Genomic DNA, 18,386 nt, shown 5'->3' on the forward strand with positions numbered 1-18,386 from the left:
GTCACTTTAGCTCATAGCTGACAGCGTCAACTAATGCCTACAATTACTCCTCGTGAAGGGTGCAGAGACACCAGTCCTCGCGAATAAGCTTTTGACATGCGCAGCCATTTTGTTTTGTTCTCTGAAGCCGCCTGAAATCTATCACCTTAATACGTTAATACGACTTTAACATAGGGCCACAATCCTTTATTAGTATTGCAGACCGGTCTCAGTCTATTAAATTGATCATTAGTGTGAGATTGTCATGGCACACAGTGCAGATAGGTGAACGTGAACAACAATTTCATTAAATTAACCCTAATTATGTCCTGTTATATAATTATAATGATCAGATTTGAATTTCTGTAACATCACACAACACTGATTGTCGTCCCACGCCTTTTTATTTTTTCAATGACAGATAAGGACAGACAAGCAGTTTTCTGTGCAGTGAATGTTTTAACATTTTAATTTATGCCCATCGCTCGTTTCTCATCGCCTCTCATGGCTGCCAGTGGCAAATGCTCGCCTTCAGATGTCTGAGATTGACAATTTGATCAATTTATATCTTCCTTTTCTTTTTCACATTCAGATCTACCATTCATTTGCTCCTGTTTAAAGTCTGATCAGATATGGAGCGATGTGTGTGAGGCTGAAAAATGGCTCTTATCATGCAGTTTTAAGCAGACCCTGTCAGTCACCAGTGGCGGGATTAGGAGACAATTACGGCTATCTCTCACGATAATCGTACAAGTGCTCTTCCTCATAGCAGCCAAGCTGCAGCAGGCCGTCATGATGGATTTGGGCAATTTGCTCAGCTGATTACAAGCTGCGTGAAACTCGGCTTCAGAGCTGCCTTCAGCAGTCTAGAGCCTTATTTATTATTTATTTTGTTCTCTTGTTCATAATTGCTGGAGACAGATTGTCCTTTTCTCCTTCCGTTCACTTTCTTTATTGTAAGACTTATGAGAGGTTATTTGAAGAAAGCTTTGTTCCCATAAACCCACTGACTGACTCAGACAAGGAGAACAGCATGTGGAAGACCACCACAGCGAACTGCTGTGAACACTGTATCACATCTTTATTACCACAAATTATGGAGATTCTTCTAATGTTATTACAACTAATAAACAACAAATTCATTCACACTATATGATATTTTGGAGTTCTAAAGTTTTGATTTCTTATTGAAAATTCTGTTCAGTTTGTGAGCCTGTGGTTGCAAAAATTAAACAATACTAATGTGGCTCACTTACATCAATCAGCATGACTGAGGAGAAGCGCACATAGTAAACAGACCCAATGTGTCCATAACGGAGGGTGGAGGCCAGCTGCGACTGGCTGCAGATTTTATGAAATAATTTGTACATGTGCATAGTGTGTGTTTTGTGTGTGTGTATACGGCTGTGTATGTTTTATAGACCTGAGGTCTTATTCTTTCTCACATTGTGCTTATCTGGATTTGTGTAAATGTATGTATGTGTGTGTTTGTGTGCTACTGTGCTAATGGGTTTCTCTTTGCTCAGTCTTTCATGCCTCTGCCAAATCTCAGGAAGAGTCTCGGTCTGGTAAACTCCATCCCCAGCCCTGTCACCCTGTTTCATAAAACTGTCCCTACAAACCGTGTCTCCACCCCTGCCTCAGCTGAACCCTTGAAAAACCCACACTGTCACCTTAACACCAGCCAGCAGAACTGAACACCCCACCACCCCAACACTAACGACTCCACAACTCCATCACTAACCTCCCAAATGATGCAGTGCTAATGTACACCACAGTACTCGCACTGCAGGGTTGTGTGTGTGTGCATTAAAGGTTATGTGTGTGTGTGTGTGTATGCAAGTGAAATGGTGTGTGGCTGAAAACCTTGTTAAGCAACACTTGTTCCTTTTTCCCCTGCAGCAACCATGAGGTTCAGTGGCTTTTTGCACCTGGATCAGGTGGAGGGGCAGGAAGTCTTCTACACACCGGAGATGGAGGACCCCAAATCCGAGCTTTTTGGGGAAACCGCCAGAAGCATTGAGAGCGCGGTGAGGACATCCTAGGGTCAAACACTTGCATGGCTTGACACCTAAAAGGCTATATATGTATATGTCGCTCTGCTGGTGCCTTTAACAGGAGTAAAAATAGCTTTAATACAATAGACATCACACTGCACTCAAAAAGCAGCATGTTGTCAGGATTCCGATATCAGTATTCGTCAGGATGCCACTGTCAGTATCTATGAGACTCCTAGAATTCCCAGCAGTAATGGGATGCCTGCTACTACCACAATCTTCATTATTTTATATTGTTCACCTGTCCTCGTCTTCATGGATCCTTGCATCCTGGGGCAGCGGTGATGTAGCAAGTAAGGAAACAGACCCGTAATCGGAAGGGTGTCGGTTTGATTCCTGAACCGCCAACGTGCCACAGAGGTGCCACTAAGCAAAGTACCATCCCCAAGCACTGCTCCCACGGGCCTGTCATGGCTGCCCACTGCTCACTAAGCGGATGGGTTAAATGCAGAGGACACATTTCACTGTGGCTGTAGTGTGTCACATAAGACTGTTAATCACTTTCACTTCAGTGAAAGTGTTATAATATTTGAATACCTGTATGGAATGTAAATGTGACTCGAAATGTTGGATCAGATGACGTGACTGTTTTTGCTGAATCCTACAGTACTGTGTTGCACTGAAGGATTTAGTTACACAGTAGTTTAGTGTGCTGGCATTTAGTGAAATTGAGTGTATGTGTCTCTTACAGCAATATCGATATTTCCAAACTGTATCACAACTTTATTTCTTTAAATGAATTTTTTATGCTTTTTATGCTTTTGGTAACAGTCATATCAATCCTAGGTTTAAATCCAGGCAGAGTATTAGACATTGTTATTTTTAATTGAACAGGTCTGATTTTATGGTAAAATGATTTTAATTAATTGAATCCGACATCAGTGTGTTAATGAGAGACCCACATATCACTCAGATGTTAGAGATCTGGTCTGAGTGCACTCCTGTGCACTCAGACTGTATGTGTGTGTGTGTGTGTGTGTGTGTGTATGGCCGCCCACCTCTCCAGAGGAGACTGTAGCCCCAATCTTGTTTTCCTCGCTCTGCTCAGAAATCGGGGCACAAGCAGGCACTGGGGCAGAAAAGGCCTCTGGTGTTGTCTGATCCTGATACTCTCAGAATCCCCTCTCTCGGCATACAAAGCCCTCCGGGAGTATCTGTGGCACTAGATAGCAGGATGACCCCTCCTCCCCTCTCTCCTTTCTCCATTCCACTCTCACCCTACTCTTCTTTATCCTCCTGTAGCCTGTGTGTTAGACCGCGTGTAAACGGTGCGGCAGGAGAAGGGCCGCTGTTTCTGGGTCAGTGTCCACAGGGGTGTGCACTAGTGAAATGTTTTTTTTTCGGAGGGGATACCTCTGGGCAGTGCGGGCGATGCACATCAGGCACTACACACTCTTTACGTCTCCGGTGGAATCAGATGCAAGTGAAGGAAAGTCTAGTCTTTGTTTTCAATTCGAAAATACACAAACAAGGACAACATTACATTAGGATTTTTCTTTATGTCTAGCATGTGGGTTAAGTGTCGTGTTTGTGTTATTGCTAAATCTGAAGGGCTTTCACTGGTTAAAGAGGAACAGGATTAGGATGCCCTGCTCCTCCATTGTTGTGTAATACAACAACAAAAGACACACTCAGACAGTGAAGAGCACTCGAGCCTAGCAGTGCATGATTGGACATGAACTAATGACATCCACGGGTCCCCTGCCTCAGTCGTGCCTGGCAGGGTGGTGACTGGGGGTTTGTTTGCCGCCAGTGACAACCTGAGAGCCAAAGGATGTTTACTTCCCACAGAAGAGCGCCAACTGTGACTCAAGCCCTCAGTGACAAATGGGGACAGGCACCTACACGCGCGCTCACACACACACGCGTCCTTTCCGGCATGCGGCAGAGGATGCTGGACCAGTCCCAAAAGACTGTTTTGGTAACCTGACATTTACTGGTGCCTTTGAAACGGTGTTCATGTAATTACCCCTGCGATGCTGTAAAATGTCAATTTGTGCAGAAAGACCCAGCGGGATTCCATGCTGGACTAGGCAGTGAAGATTGTCCCACGCTTCTGGAGAAATGTGCTCTTAACCAGAGGCTGATCAACACTACAGGCTTCCTGGCCTTTCCGCTGACTCTGTGCATGTGTGTCTGTTGCTTCCAGCTCAGCGAGCTCTTCCGGAAATCCGACGTACAAAAAGATTTTAAGAGCGTCCGAGTGCGCAATCTGGCACCTAGCAACTCCATCCTGGCTTTCGTGGAAGCACACTTCAACCCAGGTACAGTAGATAGATATATAGATAGACAGACAGACAAACAGATAGATCGATTGATTGATTGATGTAGTTTTTTTTTTTTTTTCATTTTTTCTAGAACTGTAGAAAGATAAAAAAAAAAAAAAAGTAAAAAGTTGTTTAAACAGTATAAGCATGTTTATTAAACTCTGGTCAATCTGTGCTTTTAGTCCTGGGGGAGACTTTACAGTGCAATAGAGGTACTCTCACTTCAGTGGCAATTACCAACACACAAAACCAGCTCTCGTATTCGCTTATTTAACAGTATTCAGGGTCTTTTGTTCCAGCAGGAGAGGCTGTTGTGAACCCGGCCAACTCCCAGAGGGCCTTTCACACAATCACCAAAAAAAAATAAAACAACAACAGACTCCCTCTCCCTCTGGTCCCACATAGATGGGATTCCCAATGATTTAAGAAAGGTGTGTTTGTCTCTTCTGTTTTTACTGCAGACACCAGGTTCACCTTGGACGAAGTACAGGGAGCCCTGCTGAAGCAGTTGAAGGCGACCAAAGAGCCCGGCATCGTGGTGAAGAAACCAGAGGAAGAGAACATCCGCTTCAGTGCCTACGGTAGTCAAGTGTCTGCCCCTCTCTCACGGGACTGTCGATGATGGCAGCTACTCTAGCGCTTTTGCTGCTTATCAGCTTCCGGTGCCTTTCAAACCGCGCCACTCGGTTAACAAACAACGTAAAAACACATCTCTTTCAAAACACGCTCTCTCTTTCACCATGGGATAATGCATCACTGACACGTTACAAGGCACATAATTGCGGAATCAACACAGAGTGGCGCTGAACAGTCTGGTAGTGCAGGGCACACTACTGTCTAGACATTGTATCACCAGGCATCTTGTTAAAATGGAATTCTTAAACATTCAGTGTTGAGAACATACACCAAAATCACAAGGCTGGAATGGCTCATTTTGTGTCCTGGTCCCAGAATCTGCGGTCAAAATTGAGCATAGATGATTTTGCCAAAATCCTTCAGTGGACAGCTGCCGCATAGCTACTTCCAAGGACTTAAAGCTGTTATCATAGCCAAAGTATTGCTGCAATTTATTGATGTGTGTGGGTGGTTCACTTATGCCAACAGCATATGCAAATTTTTTTCATTCCATTAAAATCTCAAATTTAGCTTACACAGAGCTTTGAGGTCCACTGAGTGAAAGTGAAAGTGATTGTCATTGTGATACACTGCAGCGCAGCACACGGTGACACAACAAAATGTGTCCTCTGCTTTCAACCATCACCCTTTGTGAGCAGTGGGCAGGGTGGGGATGGTGCTTTGCTCAGTGGTACCTCAGTAGATCGGGATTTGAACCGGAAACCTTCTGATTACAGGACATTCACAGTATACTTGTCGCTAAAGCATTTCGCTGCATATCATACCGTGTATGACTGTATGTGACAAATAAAATTTGAATATGACTGTATGTGACAAATAAAATTTGAATTTGAATTTGATTACGGGGCTGCTTCCTTAACTGCTAGACCACCACTGCCCCACCACTGTTATGCTCAAACAAAAAATTAAATATCTGTTATTAAAAGGACATTTGGCATTTGGATTATGAGGTATTAGGAGGTGCAGTGAACACAATGAACTGTTTGTTATGTTCCTCAAGCCACTCCTGAGCCATTCCTTCCATTAAGGAATAGTGGCCACTTAAGAAATAGGGTGACGTGGTCTACAATCAGATCACTGCCCAGAGCATCACATTGCATCTGCTGGACTGTGGTTGAGAGTGGTCAGCACGGTCACTCTGTGACTACTCAGCTCAATACACCACAAGCTGTCAAGGTTTTCAGCCATTTTGTGATGCAGTAGCAGTTCTTTTTGCCCATGACCAGAGCCCTAACTGCGCATCGGTTATATTTACCCATGATGTTATTGTCGCATTGGAAATTGTCTTGCACTACTTTTGGTAGTTGCTAACCACTCTAGGAACATCCCATATGGCCTGCTGTTGAGAGATGTCAGAGTCACCTCTGACAAAAGATCTATGCTCCTCTGTACCTGAAGATTTCTTTTGGCTTCCCCTGCTGGTAGCTTTTGTAACTTTGTCTGAGTTCTCATTTTGCTTCCTAAAATATCCAGATCCTGGAAAGGTGCCATTATAACCAAATTCTGACTGATCATTGTGATTCAAGAATTGCTTCAAGGATTATGGAAGGTTTCTTCTTTCTCTCCTTGCTAGGCCTCCCGAGTCTCCCCTACTTCACCACAATGACCACCATGGTTGCCGCAGTGACCACTCCGACCCCTCACACCACCACCCATTACCTGAATAACGTTGCCCTGACAACCCACCGACTGCCCTTCACACGCCGCCCCTTCACCAGCCACCATACCACCACCGTTGCCCCTGAGACCAACTGGCACCAGACCACCACCCCTCCTCCTGTCCACCCGACCTCACATCACGTGGTGCATACGAAGCCCGGGCAGCCCTGCGACTCCCAGCCCTGCCAACATGGAGGGTCCTGTGAAAATAGTGATACCGACTTCACCTGCATATGCCCTGCCGGACGGGGAGGAGCTGTATGCGAGAAAGGTTAGATGCAATCCACCCTGCTTCTTCTGAGCATGTGTGTGTGTGTGTGTGTGTGTGTGTGTGAAGCTATTACTCTCTGTGTGTATCCGTGTGTGTGCGCATGAACCAAGATAGGTCTGATTCTGCGAGAGCGATTGCTGTGCTAAGCCGCAGACTCCAATCCCTTCACAGTGGAGCGTCCTTCAGCGTTATCAATCGAGTTTACACACAGTTTACAAATCCTACTCATCCTGCACCACAGCAGCCTGCTGCCAGCAGACACTGCAGAGGGGTATTGCTTCAGAAACATCAATACGGCGCATTCTGCCATGCTCGCCGACAGCAGCTCTAAGCTTCAAAAGACGTAGCAAGATTCTGCTCCCCCCACCCACCCCCCTTCCTCTTTCACTTGGTTACGCAGATAAGCAGCTGCATCAAATTATAATTGACACTAATTACGCTGACGAGCTTGAGCCAGTTGAGAAATCTCTTGGCGTGGGGTAAAATATTGGCTAATTGAAGACTCCGATTGAGCCCTGCGACCCTCCCCATGATCAACGAGAGCGGTGGAGCAGCCAGAGAAGAGAGGGCATCATCAGGGAGCTATTCTCCAGGGACTCGGGCAGAGATACGGAGAGAGGCAGAGAGAGGAAGAGGGCTAAGAGCCCAAACACAATACCCCCATTATCATTGTTACAGTGGGTGTGATCAAATGCATTTGCGCACGGAGAGAAGCGCACACACAATATAATGTGAAAGTTGTTGCAGAATAGCACCATTGTCAGAGGATCATCTGTAAGTTATTCAGTTATCATATTTGTCCCTCGCCTTCTTACAGTGATTACATACTACATCCCAGCTTTTGGAGGCAAGTCTTACCTGGCATTCCCTACTATGAAGGCATACCACACAGTGCGCATAGCTATGGAGTTCCGTACCTCAGAGATGAATGGCATCCTGCTCTACAACGGACAGAGTGGCAAGAAGGACTTCTTGTCTTTGGCATTGATAGACGGAAAAGTGGAGCTCAGGTGGGTTCGTGAACCACGGGTGGGCTACAAAAAACACACAAGATAGTTTTAGGGCCACAGATTAAATGTAACCATTCATTTAAAAGGGCTACAGTGGCTAATCAAATGAACATTTCATAATATAAATCTCATAAACGCAAATTAACATTTGATTTAACAAACACACAAAAGATTATTTATCATTTAACAAACCCGCAAAGCACATTTACCAACCAACAAAACACTTTTAAAAGTAGACATAAAACTCAAAACACAATTTTTCAAGGCTGTGTGCAAAACCAGCCACACATACCAAACATGTGTTGGATAATCAACTTCATGTAGGCTTTTTTGTTCATTTATTTATTTATTTATTTATTTTGTCAGACCAACCTATAAAGAATATTACCTTTAATCTTTAGCCACACTAAGGTTCTTTATGATGAAAAAAATAATTTCAGACTTTCGTCCAAACCTGAATTGATTTGATAAAATATCACATTTCAGTGATTTTTATCGGTGTGAAAGCTCTTCTGAAAGTAGTTTGTAGTTCAAACTCAATGAACCATTCGTATGGTACAAGCCCCCATAAATTACTGGAGAGCCTACGTGGGAAAATTATGGGGTTGACCACATAGAAGAGTCATTTATTTTCTGTTTCATGTGATCAGTATGACATGGAAGATTAATGACCTTGCTCCCAGAGCTGTGCTTTTATTTATACTCTTGTTCCATGCAGGTTCAACACAGGTTCAGGCACTTGCTCGGTGGTTAGTAAGACCAAAGTGAAACAGGGCAGCTGGCACCAGCTTGTGGTGACGCGTAATCGCCGCACTGGTATCCTCAGCGTGGACGGCGAGGAGGAAATCCGAGGCCAGAGTCCGCCAGGCACAGATGGACTCAACCTGGACACGGACTTGTTCATTGGCGGCATTCCTGAGGACCTCAACCCAGAGTAAGTGTCACTACCAAGCTACTACAGATCCTTTTTTCCTAAAGTAACTCTCATTAGGTGGGAGCTTTTGTCCACTGGGCCTTTTTTCGGCCACCTTCAGAGAAGACATTTTCTCTAATCAGATTTAATGAGAATAAAACAACAAAAACAGGGAAAAGCTAATAGTCATAAGTCAAAGTTCCATGCTGATTTCTCTCTGGTCCTCTTTATGGTATTTATTTATGTGCTTTTGATGTCCTTTATTTATTGAAGTGCTTGCTGTGAACTTGCTGTGCTTACTTGGCCTTTCTGCTAAGTAGTATAAAACATCAGAGTAATGACCAGTTTTTTTTTTGTTTTACTTGATTTAACAACTGAACGTGTTGAGCACCAGCAATAGCAAGAGAAAGGTGCTAGAAGCACTAATGCTCTGTTTCTTTTATATATCAGCTCCAAACTATTATGTCCAAGACTTTCAGCAGTGCAGAATTATGAATAGGTAAATCTGTAGGTACATTTTGTGAGCCATTCTATGAATGAAAGAAATAGAAACCTATTACTTTATTTACACACTGGTATGTATTTAATTAATTTCAGTTTCATAGTATATGCAGGTGCAGTCTGCTCACTTGGGTGCTTTTCCTACCCTCACAGCGTTAAGGAGAGGACCTCCATCTCCACAGGCCTGCATGGCTGCATCCGGCTGCTGGATGTGAACAACATGGTGTACAACCTGCAGGAGAAGGATGGGAACGTGCTGTATGGCAGCGGCGTGGGCGAGTGTGGTAACAACCCCTGCCTGCCCAACCCGTGCAGGAATGGAGCCATGTGCCAGATTAAAGAGGCCGAGGTGTTCCACTGCAAGTGCGTCAATGGCTTCTCAGGTGGGTGATACATGATTCTGTTTTGATATTGCATTTGATAGACTTTTCTTTCAAAACGTTTGCCTTCCTTATTTATGAAAATTCAAAGTGTCAAATGAATTACTAACATGATAATAGTGAAAGTGAAGTGATTGTCATTGTGAAACACTGCAGCACAGCACACTGTGCACACAACAAAATGTGTCCTCTGCTTTTAACCATCATCGTTGGTGAGCAGTGTGAGGCCATGAGAGGTGCCCATGGAGCAGTGTGTGGGGACGGTGCTTTGTACAAGTGGCATCTCAGGAGCACCTTGGCGGATGGGGATTCGAACTGGCAGCCTTCTGATTCCTTAACCGCTAGGCCACCATGGTGGAAATAAATAGGACATTACATCAGTAATTTTTACACTTAAATACATTTGAAGGCAGATAGTGGAAGTTTAAAAAGATGACTTTAGGTTTGCAGAATTAAAGTATTACCTTGGACTCTTCACCTCTAGCACTTTTTTCCAGTAATGGTCCAAATCTCTTTATAACTTTTGGCAGTATTTTAAGTGGATTTTCTTAAAAGACCAATTCAATTGTCAGTTATATATATATTTTTTCCTAGTGCTATCCTGAGGACATGCAAATTGCACATCAATGGCACATAAGTTGACCCTTGGCCCTTGCTGCATTAGACTGTCCTCTGTGAACCTACCTAAAGTAACTGTTCACCACCAAGAGATTCTAGGTTTCGGAGGGAATGTAGAGTGTTCAAATCTGAACGTATGGTTGGGGGCTATAGCCTGTGATCCTCATTGGTCTAATTAAAGATGAACAGATTTCCCAGCAATCATTACTAACCCAGGGGAGCAAAGTATATGGCTGGAGAACAAGCACACTGGCACAGAAAGCTGAGAAATCCAGGAAACGGGATCAATCAGGCATGAAAAGGAGCATTGTGGGTTTCCAGAGAGGTCAAAGGGAGTGTCAGACAGAATCCCATGTTTCCTGTTGTGCTTTATGGCTGTTTAGGCAGGGTGCTCTGCGTTTGGGCATCCTTCTCTTCCCGCTCTTTCACAGCCTGGTTAATAGCAACATTTTTGTCTTCCGTATCCGTGGTCTTCCGTCTCGGACGAGCGAAGGGTTTGTATGTAATTGGTGTGCAGTGGGGACTCACTTAATTATAGCATCTGAAAGGTTCCAGCTACGCTTTCTGGCCTCTGCCCTCACAATGGCTGTGCACCACTGCCTCAGTGTTAATTAGGACCTTAAAGAAAGGGATTGTGGGTAAAATAAAAATGAAAAAATATATATAGTAAAAGCTGCCCCAGAGTTTCTTATGCAGGGCCTTGCACCTGTTTTCTTGCAAAAATATATATCTAAAGAAAAAGTCCTGCGGATGGGGACAACATAAGAATTGTTTGAGCACGAGGCAGAGAAAAGCAGCAATTGTTGCTTTTCATCTTAAAATAACGTTCCTGTGTTATTGCAGTGTTGTCTGTCGAGTTTTGTCACTCGAGGCTATGAGCGAGGTGGCTAAGGGTGAAAGCAAGCAGAGCGAGAGGAAGAAAGAAGGAGCAGCAGAAGAAGGCAGGGAAGGGAGGAACGCACCTCTTCTCTTTCGTTCGCCTGGGCCCAGGCTCGTGTCCGAGGCTTCAGAACTAAGCCGCCGGTTTCACTGCGTCTCCCCGAGCTTCAATATCCAGCAGCAATTTCAGCTCTTCTGTCCAGGCGCCACCCTGCCTCTTCACTCTTAATCTGCGGGCTGTAATAATTCTCAATCCTATTAGAAAATGACCTCCATTACAGCATAAATCTGAAGCCTCCTGTGAAGTGGGAAATATCGTTCTCTGGAACAAACAGATAGTTTTCTTTTTTTGTTGGATGAAAAAAAATTCGTTTGTACATTTCACTTTTTTTTTTTTGTGTGTGTGCATGTGTGTGTCCTTCTCGCTACTCCATTTTTTTTTATTTTCTTGTCAACAGGCCCAACCTGCGCCGATGCCCACAACCCATGTGACCCGAACAAGTGCCACCCCTCAGCTCAGTGCCAAGTGCTGCCCGAAGGGGGGTACAAGTGTGAGTGCCCAATGGGTCGTGAAGGCAGGCACTGTGAGAAAGGTACATTTTGAAGTTTCAAAGCATCTATTTCTCTTTTAACACAAAGCCCTTCATCCTGTCAACCTTCGGTTTCTGCTTTGCTCTTTCTCTGTTTAGTTTTAAAGGAAATTTAAAACAAAAATTGTTCAATGTCAAAACTCAGCGTGGCCTGTTGCTGAGCCTGTTCTTTCGCTCTGTGTGGTAAGATGGAGTGAGAATTGATAAGGAGGCCAGGCCAGGCTGTGTGTGGACGGTGGAAATGTTAAGCTTGTGAGTGGTGGACATCCACCCACGAGCTTAATCTCACAGGGGTCCAGTGTGTGTGAGTGTGTGTGCGTGTTTGTTTAAGCTGCTCATTTGTTTCTCGCCTCTTCTCATAACTTTGGCATGCCGGAACGTTTGTGAAAATGAGAATGGTCACCACATAGGCACAGCCAAGAGTGCTAATGACAACTACTCTCAGGCAACTGGACCCACGCTCGGGCCCACACACTCATCTGGCCACCGGCGCAGTGTAGCGAAACTGTGCCAGGTCCCCTCTTGACCATGCAGGTCTTCATTAGCAGGTGACTGCAATAAATGGAAGGTGAACCGGAGGTGGTGATGCCGGGCATCTGCAGTTGGAGACTGGAGTCCACCCCCCCCCTCTTCTATTAAATCAATGGGATGAGTAATTGTATCAGTCAGCTGCATCACATGATTAATGAGATTTTCTCCAACCGAAAGTGCAACAAGCGGAGAGTCACTAGAGAGGCCAAGGGGTTCAGAGGCACCCTATACTCTCTGAGAGTGTGTGTGTGTGTGTGTGTGTGTGTGCGTCAGATAAGGAAAAGCTCATTCCCGGGCCATGAATGAATGCCCTTCTTCTGATGGTATTATGGATTAGTGATGATATTTATGTCTGCAGAACTGAACAGCTTTTGTGTGTGTGAACTCAGTTGCAGTTTTTCCCCCTCAGTGTCAGACAGGAGAGGAGCCTACATACCCTTCTTCGCCGGGGACTCTTTCCTTGAGCTAAAAGGCCTCCATCTTTATGGCCACGACCTGCGGTGAGTAAAAAGGAATCTCTGAACAATATATGATTATGTGAGTGATGAACATTGAAATCCAGTCTGGATTTTCTGTTCTTCTATGCATATAATGAAAGGCTTGCCACATGTTAGAATTGCATTTCCTAAACACCAACATCCCAAACAAAGACTTGGAACTTCCCAAAGAAAATGTCCCCTCAGCAAATCCCCTTAACCCTGAAACCCTCCAACCAATCAAATGCAAATGGCAACTTTATCTGGAAAATCTTAAATGGACATTAGGTTTGCAATGTCACAAAAGAAACAGTTAGTTCCTGTTCATGGTAGCAGCCTAGTGAACACCAGACTCAACTCCTAACCAGTTCAAACCCCACGCACCTATCAATGGTAAGTTTTTATTCGGGGCAGTTAAGGAAGTGGATGTCAGTAATGTCTAGCAGAGGACATTGCGCTAAGGAACCAACCCTGGAAGTGCTCTGCGTTTGCGTGTTTTGTTCTTATGCAACTCTTGTGTGTTTCTACAGCCAAAAGGTGAGCATGAGTGTGGTTTTAATGGCTGAAGACCCCAATGGTATGATCTTTTACAACGGCCAGAAAACAGATGGCAAAGGAGACTTCATCTCTCTGGCGTTGAACGATGGCATCCTGGAGTTCCGGTATGATCTGGGCAAGGGTCCTGCTGTCATCAGGTAAGCCGAGCGAACCAGGACGGTTCCCTGCTCTTACTGCACAAACACTAAAAGATACAAGATGTATGTGTTCACTGCCTTTTGTGTGTGTCGGGTGTGTGTTTTAATGTATTCAGGAGCAGGGAAAAGATCAAAATGAAGCAGTGGACAACAGTAAACCTCGAGCGTGCCAACCGCAAGGGAGAAATCAACATCAACGGCAAAGACCCCGTCAAAGGAGAGTCACCGGTAGGTCAGCTGCTTGTGTGTTCCAGCGTTTGGGTGGAGGTGTAGGCGTGTTCTGTTTGCACAGGTGTTGGTGTGTGTGCTTGTGTTGTCAGGCCCATCCCTCCCATCTCCAGGACAGCGTTTGGCTCCATATTTCTCCCCCGTGTCAGGGGTTAATGGGCCGTTGTGAGGCCTTAGTGCTGAGGCCGGAACAATCTTTTTAGATATTCTTCTTTTTAGATTTTCATTTTGTTTTTCTCTCTTTAACAACTTTCCAAACATGGAAATATGGAGCCAGTGGTCTTCTCTGGAGTTTCCTTCTGTTTCTTTTTTTTTTTTATGTGCGGAATGGAGAAGCGGATGATGCAATGCAGCTCGTGTCTGGGAAAAAGCTGAAACACCCTTCATCTTTTCCCAACTTGGTGCCCCTTTGTCTGAAATTTTATTTCCACTTGATAAGTGTGTGTGTGAGAGAGTGTGTATGTGTGTGTTAATGCTTTTAGACTCTGCTTGTTGCATCCTAATGCACTGCATTGCACCCACTCACGCAGAGGTTCTGCTCTCCGGCTGCTCTGAGCCACATGCTGCCCCCCCAAAAAAAGACGAGGGCACCCGCGCCCTGCTGTAGTTTTCCAATTATTCCAAGTCTTCCAATTATTCCCAAATTCGCGATGCAGAACATGGGTTCCCCTGTGTAGGGATTTCCTTTCTTCTCCCCACTTCCTTTCTTCCCACTTCCTACGTCGCTTCACCAGAGCGAAAAGAAGCAGAAAAATCGCGTCAGAGGAGAGTAGAAGAGAGGAGACAGTAGAAAGTGAGGAAAGAGGAAGATGGTCGCGGAAGTTCGCCTCACAAGAAAAATTCACCTCGCGACACCGCCGCACATCTCGCCTGAACCACCGCCAGCCACGGTTTGGCTTGTCACATCGCAGAAACAGAGACAGTGTGTGGGTGCAATCGTGCAACAAAAAGAAAAAAGAATCCAGCGGACCTGTTTGCAGTGATTATTTGGGAGTGTCGTCGCTCGTGTGCCGCTTGGCCTTGTCTCATCTGGCTCCTGTTGCTCCCTTACTGTGCGTGAATATATAAAATTTTTTTTGTCTCTGGCCGTGCCTGTAGCATGCAGTTTTTTTTTTTCTACTTTCTCTGTGAACTCTGTTTACACTTTCTCTGTTAACCTTTTTTTTTTTTTCTTCCCCATGCTGTGTTTTTTTCCTCTATGTGCGTTCTGGATGTAAGAAATCACGCAAGGTAATGGCTGAAGCCTGGTTCAGGCTACGCTAGACATTTCATTTACTCCAGCATCACTGAGTAGAGCGTTCCCCATCTCTGTTCCATACTCCATTTGATCAGATTAGACGGGAGCGGAGAGAGAGAGAGAGAGAGAGTGCCGGGGCTGTTTTTTTTGCACTCCTCCATATGCTGCGAAGAGAGAGAGCGAGGGAGAGGGGGAGGCTTTCAGAGCTCCGCTTGGCTCCTCCGCCAGACCAGCTGGTGTGGGGGCGTCGAGAAGACATCCATCTTTTGACTGCCATTGTCTATGGAATCCTGATGAAACAATGAGGTGTCTTCATTAGGACCGAGTGGGTGGGATATTTAACACACCAAGAGTGTTTACCAAATGTGAGAAAAGAGAGGAGGAGAAAAAAGAATAAAGAAGAGAGGAGCCAAACGGAGTTGTTAAAAGTCTTCACCAACTTTTGACTTTTAGAAGAACTACAAATAACAAACTCACATGCAACTCACCCACACCTCAACAACAAACATCGTCCCACCACATCGCAGTAACCCGTCCCCTTCATACCGTGGCCCTGTGGGTGAGCCGGGTCCTTTCACTGTGTTTAATCCACCCACGGCTGCCAGCGGCCGGGCTGTGGCGGCTCCTGGCCCAGAGCTGGACTCCGCCCTCCATTCAGAGTCTGCCGTGGCACCAGAATGTACAGTATTTGGCCACTTCATTCTTTTTTTTCTTTTGTTTCAGCAATTAACTTCACTTCTCCCCGCGGCAGTTAGTGCCCTACATAATAAAAGTCTCCTTAATTTTTTCAAAGTGAAGTGCTCTGCACTAGTCCTGCTGTAATTGAAGCAATTTTCATGCAGGTTGGAGAACGCCGATTTCATGGTCATCTGCAGCGCAAATGATACGACAATTAAGATTTACCACATGGAATTTCAACGGTCCAGTGAAAAATCACACATTCATTATAGCCTTTCATTAAGACGCCATCCATATCAGTCTTTTTCATTCCAGTTCTCTCTGTTTTTCTTCTCTTTTTCTTCTTGCCTTTAGTGTAGCTAGGATAATTTGCTTTTTAGGGAGAACGGGGTTGGAATCAGCCATGCTTTGTAATCCATCAACCAGTATTGATATGGTGAGAGGGTGGGATGAGGACATATGAATCGTTTAGGTGGCCAATGTGAACCATCCCTTTTGATATTGATTTGATTTGCTCAAGTAGGTTCCAGAGTAGCATGGTACTGTACACTTTATTAGAAACGCCTACCTACATGATGAAGTGGGTTCAACACCTATTAGTCCTTTATCGGTAGTCAGTTTGTACTTTTGGGCAAGACTGTGGTGCACCACCCAAATAAATCTGTCCTTAAGTCTCTAAATTTGTAAAGAATAATTGATAAGGAATGTATGTTAGCCTAGCTGCAGAGGGTTACATCTCCTTCGTGAAGCACAAGTCAGTTTTATTGGTTTAATTTTGACCCATGTTTTCCAGAACCAGCACACAGATCTCAACCTGAAAGAATCCTTTTTAGTGGGAGGAGCTCCTGACTTCCGCAAGCTAGCGAGGGCGTCTGCACTCAAAGACGGATTTAAGGGGGCCATTCAGAAGGTGAGAACACAGAGCGCCTTTCGCTTAAACCAAACCATAATGTTTTCACTTATTTATATGCATTGGCTAATTGCATGTGCTATTTATTGTAAGTGATATTACATGAAGCATGAAATGTGCTGATACGGGTAATTATGTATTCCCGCCAGGATTTTGCAATGTCGCGATCACAACAATTAATGCAAATTCACCCAACCCCATTTAAATTTTGCACGACCTTGTAATTTTGGCCAATCACCACAACCTTTTGGCAAATTTGAACTGTAATCGTTGTGTTTCCCTCGTGAGTTTTTCCAGTCATAGCAGACAGCAGCTCCCCTAACTAACAAACATTTTTCACAGAAGCCTGACGGCTATTCAACCTTCGAGTTAAATATTATGTAATTCCTGTATGTTTGCTTTTTTACACAGCGTAATAAAAAAATAATGTAATCAAATATTTACAAGCTTACACATTCTCTCGCATCCATGGACCACCAAGCATCAATATACAAATCACAAAATGGCATAAGCTGCACAGCACTGTACACATGCACACACAGCTCATATTGCAGCTACATGTTACACAAATTTCTTGTATAATTTCAGTGCAAAAAAACTCAAAACCATGGCAACATTCATTAAAAAAATGTATTATGTACTTTCACTTCACTTTATTTGCACCGACTCGTGTGTGTGATTGTGTGTTTGAGGTACATGATGAGCTTGCATTGAATGGGAAGGGGACTTTTCATGAAGCATGAAGATCGGTGGCTGATTTTTTTGTCCGCTTTTGACGCAGATCTCTTTGATGGGCACACCCATCCTGAAAGCAGAAAATGCCCTGAACTCTCGTGACGTGTCCATGTTTTCGGAACACCCATGCTCCAAAGACACTTGTCTAAACGGAGGCCGGTGCAACCCACTGCTCGACAGCTACGAGTGTGTGTGTCTTCATGGGTTCACTGGAACACATTGCGAAAATAGTGAGTTGTTCTCTGACATACACACACTCCAAAAATATCATAAATCATGGTTCTCTCAGGTTTTGACGTGTCATGTGATTCTTACCAAGATCTTTCTGCTCATCCCACTTTTCTCCACTAAGTCTCATCATAATGACCTAATAGCTGACCCACCCTTACACACACACACACACAGGAAAGGCGCAAATCACATAGACTAACTATATTAAGTGCTAACCTCCTTAACTTTGCTGTTACTCACTCTTGTTTCTTTAACCTTAATTATGCCACAGGAACACGAAGACTACAATGCATCACCCTCTCCTACTCCACTTTAATTAAGGCTGTGCTGTTTGCCATCGATTGATGCAATCTGACCCCAAACCTTCTTTTCTGCAGCAATCTTTGAGAAGTCTGCCGGGGAGTCTGAGGCCATCGCCTTTGACGGTCGGACATTCATCGAATACCATAATGGTGTTACCAAGAGGTAAAGGACGCCCTTTCTGACTGCTGGTCATCACGTGGTGACTTTCTATTTGTGCTCAATGAGTGCTCGTTTTTTTTTTTGCAATGTGTTCTCTGATGAACAGGGTTTAATACGCGTCCCACTTTCACTCCACTTTTCCCAGTAACTTTGGTTAATGGACTGTTCCCATTCGCCATGCTCTCCGGTCACTCTGTCACATTCGTCTTGGGCGCATTACGCTAATTAGCGTAGCAATTCCAATTACGATGCTGCCCCAAGGCACTCACCAGGCACGCATGTCCACCTCTGACAGAACATTCACTCCCACGACCACTCATTGAGGGCCATGACAGACCCATCACTAAATCCTTGCTCCGGCTGTCACTGGCACAGCACACGTCCTAATTACTCTCCTGTGTCACCATGCGATAATGTCTCATTTCCATGAGATCCACTAAAAG

The 18,386-nt window shown here is 44.6% G+C and overlaps 1 protein-coding gene across 8 annotated transcripts in view; it reads left to right on the top strand.

Moving 5' to 3' along the window:
- The window catches only part of agrn (agrin), a 188,445-nt gene that overhangs the window by 161,197 nt on the left and 8,862 nt on the right, over nt 1–18,386 (top strand). For 5 of the 8 annotated variants that reach the window (XM_028992672.1, XM_028992677.1, XM_028992675.1 and 2 more), the window contains 15 exons: nt 1,882–2,009; nt 4,186–4,300; nt 4,765–4,884; nt 6,513–6,869; nt 7,687–7,879; nt 8,598–8,813; nt 9,447–9,676; nt 11,629–11,763; nt 12,701–12,791; nt 13,298–13,462; nt 13,579–13,690; nt 14,909–14,920; nt 16,399–16,515; nt 17,297–17,480; nt 17,859–17,946. In XM_028992672.1, coding sequence (XP_028848505.1) covers nt 1,882–2,009; nt 4,186–4,300; nt 4,765–4,884; nt 6,513–6,869; nt 7,687–7,879; nt 8,598–8,813; nt 9,447–9,676; nt 11,629–11,763; nt 12,701–12,791; nt 13,298–13,462; nt 13,579–13,690; nt 14,909–14,920; nt 16,399–16,515; nt 17,297–17,480; nt 17,859–17,946 — 2,263 coding nt within the window. The remainder of the gene's footprint in view (nt 1–1,881; nt 2,010–4,185; nt 4,301–4,764; nt 4,885–6,512; nt 6,870–7,686; nt 7,880–8,597; nt 8,814–9,446; nt 9,677–11,628; nt 11,764–12,700; nt 12,792–13,297; nt 13,463–13,578; nt 13,691–14,908; nt 14,921–16,398; nt 16,516–17,296; nt 17,481–17,858; nt 17,947–18,386) is intronic. The other 3 variants (XM_028992676.1, XM_028992678.1, XM_028992680.1) reach the window with 1 other exon arrangement.

The sequence above is a fragment of the Denticeps clupeoides genome, chromosome 10, assembly GCF_900700375.1.
Source record: "Denticeps clupeoides chromosome 10, fDenClu1.1, whole genome shotgun sequence".
NCBI lineage: Eukaryota > Metazoa > Chordata > Actinopteri > Clupeiformes > Denticipitidae > Denticeps > Denticeps clupeoides.